Source organism: Gopherus evgoodei, chromosome 23 (assembly GCF_007399415.2).
Source record: "Gopherus evgoodei ecotype Sinaloan lineage chromosome 23, rGopEvg1_v1.p, whole genome shotgun sequence".
NCBI lineage: Eukaryota > Metazoa > Chordata > Testudines > Testudinidae > Gopherus > Gopherus evgoodei.
Window position 1 is genome coordinate 5,805,099 of NC_044344.1, and position 6,000 is coordinate 5,811,098.

The following is a 6,000-nucleotide window of genomic DNA, read 5'->3' on the forward strand; positions in this document are numbered from 1 at the left end:
TTAAATCCAACTACAGTTCCTACCCAGACATCACTCACTGACTCAGAGGCATGGTTTCCCCAAAGAGTCGCACAGATTTAACCTTGCAGGTGAGTGCCGATCGTATCAGCATTCTCGGATACTGTTTTCCCCTTCCCACACCACTCCCATCACCCTGCCCACTCCCCTGTCCAGGTGAGAGTGGGAGGGAATTGGAGTCAGCTGCTAACACAGGGACTACAGAAACCAAGGGGTCCAGAGAGTAGAGTGGATGCAGTGAGCTTCGGCACGATTGCTTGAAGATCTCCAGAACTTGGGGCATCCACAATTTTGCAGGGCCAGATTCGCCTCCCCGAAACAAGACTATAAGGAAACTAAATCTGCAGGTTCCACAGAAAGGATGATTTAGCCATGAGCAAAGACAGGAAGGTTTGGCCAAAAGTCTGATTCAAACCCACAAGGGAGCTGAACCTCAGAAAGGAGATTACCCTGATGTCTTCACCTTGCCCTGCTGCAGTGGTCTGAATAAACCACCATCTCACCAGCCTCCATACTCCTGAGGCAGGACAGTCTGGGCAGACCCAGAAACAACGGCCTTGAACTTTCAGCTTTGAACACAGAGTTTCAAGCTTTATCCCTGAACTCCCTGTCATGTGAGAGCCCAATGATACTATCTCCACACTGTCCACAGCTTAGTCTCCTTCAGGAAGGACGAAGGGTTAAAGAGTATTTGTAAAGGGGACAACAGCATCAAGGCTGCTTGTCCTGAAATTAGACCCACCAGCTTTGTTGTGCTTTGCAGGTGCGTTGACACAAGCACCAGACCAGGTGCTCCGTTCTGCCTGGGACCTGCACTCCAGCAGAAACAGGCTTCATGACACTGCAGCTCATAACAATAGGGCCAGCAGGCAGAGGCACTTGGGGGATGTGCCATGGTTTACCCACACCGCCAGCATGTCTGCAAACCAAACAGTACTCTGGAGTTTTTGTGGGTTAGTCACTCTGCTGAGAAACAGGGATTTTTATTTTATTTTTTTTAAAAACCATCTTGGTTTGAAAGCAGAGACAAAAATAAAAAACCTGCATGGGGAAGGAACTTTTAAATATCAAGAAAAAAAAAGGTTTCATAGAGGGTGTTTAGACTTTTTGAGCCAAAAACTGGGGCCCCAAATCTGCAGACACCGGTGCTGAACTTGACTCACATGGGTGACGCGTCAATGATAATAATGTGCAAGGCTTCAAAGGGGCTACTGGCGGGTGGAAAGTTAAGCGCAGGCTTAAGCGTTTGGCGGATCCATGCCTAACTCCAGAGAGAGAATGCAAGGTAGTAAATAGCTTTGAGCTCACAACGGTTGAATGCCTATTAGCTATCACAATAGCACCACTGTGACTAACAAGCCATTCATTAGCTATTCTTGTGTCTTATGGATGGCACCAAGGCATCCCTGGGTTATGCAGGAGCGGATACCTTTAATATCAGAAAATGGATATTACTGGATGAAGCTCTCAGTACGTTCTTGGTGTCTTATTTCTGATCTTGATTTTAAATAAACTCTCCTGGGGATGCACTTTGCAAACACAGAAACAGCCTGAGTGCCTAAGTAGCTGGAATCCTCCTTAAGTACAGAAAGGCCCGACCACTGTACAGATTGTTAAGAGGCAGCAATTTTGATACAGAAGTATGTGACATGCAATTAATCTCCATTCATAGCCTGCTATACTTGTCAGCAAACAAAGGCTCTGCTTTAGAAGGAGATCTGAAGACTTCAATTAAAAACAGGCAGCTAACAAGAAAATAATCTAAGTTAAAAGGGAGGTGGCAGGTGCCGAAATGAGTTGTTTATAGAAGTGTCAGCTCTGAACAATAAAGGGCTGCATATCAAAAATGCGAAGGGGGTGAACTTCACTGCAGCCTCATGATTAAAAATAAAGAACAGGAAATTCACATGTACAGCTGGGGGAAAGACACAACCCATTTGAAAGCGAGCTTTGATGGGCCTGTGTGCGACACTCGCTCTCAAATGAGACCCATCTCCAGGCTGAAAGCTTTGCATGTCCCAGAAGGGGAGAAAGTCAGTACTCCTAGCTACTACTGGAATGGGGATCCAGCACTTGAATGTGTACTGTAGTGAGCATGGCAGGGGAGACCTGTTAGCAGTGCTCTGGATTAAAGGGACAGTATCAAAATTTCTGAACAGTGTGTGTGTGTGAGAGTCATAGCCATAGGTGCTGGAACTAGGGGTGCAGCCGCACCCCCTGGCTTGCAGCGGTTTCTATTATATACAGCTTGTTTCAATGGCTCTCAGCACTCCCACTATACAAATTGTTCCAGCCCCGCCTGGTCACAGCATAACGGGAGAGAAATGGGGATTTAAAAGGGATTGTTATACCATACAAGTCAGCAGGGGAACTCAGGGTCAGGTGTAAGATCGGAAACAGCTCTTAACTGCCTTTAAAAAAATAAATCCTCTGATTTCAGGTTAAGTGCCCAGGCCCCAAACAACTGGGGTGAGGTAAGTTGGGAATAAGATGCATTAGGCACAGCTAAGCATGGAAGCAACATAGATCCATCCCTGGCGCTGAAACGGACACCTGTAGACGTGAGAAATTTTCCCAGAGCCTTTAGTCACCATATTACAGTATCATTATAAGAGAGTTCTCACTAATATTTGCAAGGGTCTGTGAGGTGCTAACCAGGTCATGTTTGTAGTGTGTTTAGGGATCTGCAGATAGAATGGGCCAGAATTATAAATGCTCAGTCTATGCATCAATTTTAATAAATGAAGAATAAGAGTCCCTCGACATTTGTGAAGAAATAAAGGGAAACAGATTTAAAAACTATCCACACGTCGTGCTGCTGCAGTTATGCGTCTAACAAGGTCAAGGCTACCAGCTGCATCCCACGGTAGGTTTGTCAGTTAGGATACTTAGCAGTAGAAAGTTTAGCACCGTGTTCGTAACCAGAGGCAGAAATTAAAGCAGGTGCAATTTTCACAGTCTCCTGGGAGGACTGGAAGCCCACTGTTTCCTTTAGAGTTGCTACTTACATTGGGAATTTGTCCCAACAGGGCAATCTTGGTCATTGCCCCCGAATATTGCCATGTGCCAAACGGGCACAAATCCACTGCACTAAGATGCCGTCACATGCCAAAGATGCATCCAAACCTGTCTGCATGATATTTTGGGGGCAGCTTCATCCCACATCGGGACATCAATGCCCCACCAATGCCATTACCCTCCAAAACTAGCCCTCCCAATACAGAGCAGTAACACCCATCTCCTATATGTGTTTTTCCATCAGTAGATCTCAGAGCACTTTACAAAGGAGGTCAGTGTCATGATCCTCATTTTACAGATGGGGAAACTGAGGCATAGAGACATGAAGTGATTTGCCCAAAGTCACCCACTAGGTCAGTGGCAGAGCTAGGAATGGAACCTAGGCCTCCAGAGTCTTACTCCAGTGCTCCATCCCCTAGGCCATATTCTCATTCCCCTTTCTGACATGGAATCATTCCAAGGAACACTGAGATAATCCCAGAAGCACCAGGTCAGGTCAGGTCAGGCCAGGCCACGTTCCCCTCAACATCCTCAGCTGAAAGGGGGAGAGGTCTATGCAAGCTAGTGGCCTGGAACCCCTCCCCTTCTCAGAAGGAGAAGCCCCTACTCCAACCTACAGAACCATCTCCTCCCGGAGCCACTTAGCAAACAACTTTAGCAAATTCTCCTCATTTAGCTGAGACCGGGGGGGGGGGGGGAGGGACTGGGTTACCTTCAAGGAGCCTCTGAATCTCCTCAGGGATGACGGGGGGCATCTGCATCAGGAAGAAAGAAGAGAAGAGTCCCAAGTGCAAATCTCCAGAGACTGCTTGTGCTGCTGTCCCTGAGGTGCAGAGGCTGACTGATCCAGTGAGAGAGGAAGCAAGGAGGGTGGGGCCTGCCCTGCACTGTAGAGGGAGAGGGACTACCTCAGGTGCTTCCTGTTTCACCTACTCCAGGATTGCAGCCTGCAAACACCTGCATGATGCAGCTGCAGTAGAAATGCACTTGCAAATTCAGTGTAGGCCCCTGTAGTTGCACCATAGTCTGGGAGAGCCCTGGGGTGCGTCTGGTTGGTTTACCATGCAGCCTCTTGTACCTACCCGCTTGCATAGAGAGAACACTGGGCTCTGTGTGTGTGTGCTCTGCATTGTCATTTGGCCTCCTATGTCTGCCCCTTGCATACGGGGGCCCTGAGTGGTGTGTGTTACAGTGAAAACCAGACTATCTTTCCTGCAGCTTGCAGGGGAAGAGAACTGAACTCTGCTGCACTGCAGTGCAGCCTTCTCTGTCCCTACACCCTGCAGAGGGAGGAAGTGTATTCTGCCTTGCTGCAATGTTCCACCCGCTCACTTCCAGGATCCCAACAGGTGCAACATACTTTCCTATTCCTATGGCTTGAACTAGTTTGCATGCTCCAGTCTGCATCCCGCTAAACTAGTTTTATTGACTGCCATAAATGCAAATTCCTGCATTTCCACAGTCTCATAATGAAAGTGGCCACTGAATTAGATTTGCTCACAGTCCTACATCTCTTCTGAAACCTGAACTGGCCTAGGCAGACTGTAGGGAGCCCTCCCGTGTCTTAACTTGTATGCATGAATTTTCAGGCTACGCGTGGACCAGAAAAAGCAATCTTTCCCTGATTTATAAGCACAAGTGGTCCCATTGACTTGACTCGCACTCACATGGATCTGGCCCAAACTTTGTGAAAGGCACTGGAGAAATGTAACATTGCTAGTGTCAGGCTGTCTGGAATGGCTCATGAATGGTGGATGCCAACCTCAGGGCAAACCAAGGCACCAACCCAGGTAATGGAGGCTGGGGGAGGCTAAGGTTCCCCACCACAGCCCTGGGACTGGGCCGTGGTGGGGCTCAGAGCTCCTCTGGACAGGCCGGGCTCAGGGTTCAGCCACAGCCAACTGGGGCTTGGGGCTGTTCGGGGCGCCAACAGGCCAGCTGAGGTTCAGGGCTGCAGGCGAGGAGGGAGGGGGACAGAAGCGTCCCAGTTAGTATTTATTATTATGTAACAAAGATAAGTTTCTGTGATCTTGCCATTTTCACTGAGCTACATTTTTATTGCTGGCCCATGATTTTATTTAATGTTCTTTTCCTGACACAGTAAAGTGGCAACAAAGCTTAGAACTTGGCCACGTGCAGCAGCATTAAGCCGGCACAGCTTCACTAAACGCAGCTGTGCATGCTCCTACCAGCAGCGAATTTAGCCCAATTATCGTAGGGTTGGAAAGGCAAACTCTGGGCAGAAGAGAAGAGAAGAGAAGAGAAGAGAAGAGAAGAGAAGAGAAGAGAAGAGAAGAGAAGGGGGATGTGTTGAGCCCCGATCCTGCAAACACACCCGTGCTTAATTTTGCTACAGTGAGATGCCCCTTTTACTTCAATAGGAATTACTCACAATAGTTTTTTGCATGATCAGCACTTTGCCGCTGCGTGCATGTATTACTTGAGAGCAACCGCGATCCAGTGGTTAGGGGACTGGCTTCAGAGTGGAGACACAACCTGGGTTCAATTCCCTATTATGACTTAGACTCACCATGTGATTTGGAGCAAGCTTTTTCACCTCTCTCTCTGCTTCAGTTCCCCGTCTGTAAAGTAGCCCTGCCCTGCCTCATTGAGGGGCTGTGAAAATAAATATACCAAAGAGGGTGAGCCGCTCAGACACTATGGTAGTGAGGATCACGTAAGTGCCTACCGCACATGGACGGTTACAAGTCCGTGTTGTGAGTCCTGGAATGACTGTGGAGAATTGTGATGCTACACTTTCTGAGACCGGTTATGCAAAATAAGAAAGGAAGGATGTGGTGTGTTTAAGTTAGGTTAGGGTGACCAGATAGCAACTGTGAAAAAATAGGATGGGGGTGGAGGGTAATAGGCACCTATGTAAGAAAAAGTCCCCAAAAACGGTACTGTCCCTTTAAAAACGGGACATCTGTTCACCCGAAGTTAGGTAAAACTCAGATAAAGAAA

General features: G+C 47.9%; 1 protein-coding gene across 1 annotated transcript in view; it reads right to left on the reverse strand.

The window, feature by feature from the left end:
* Positions 1–3,872, reverse strand: part of SKAP1 (src kinase associated phosphoprotein 1) — a 237,276-nt gene extending 233,404 nt beyond the window's left edge. The window contains exon 1 of the mRNA XM_030541459.1: positions 3,749–3,872. Within this exon, the coding sequence (XP_030397319.1) occupies positions 3,749–3,797 (49 nt within the window). The 5' untranslated portion in view covers positions 3,798–3,872. The remainder of the gene's footprint in view (positions 1–3,748) is intronic.
* Positions 3,873–6,000: the final 2,128 nt, after the last annotated feature.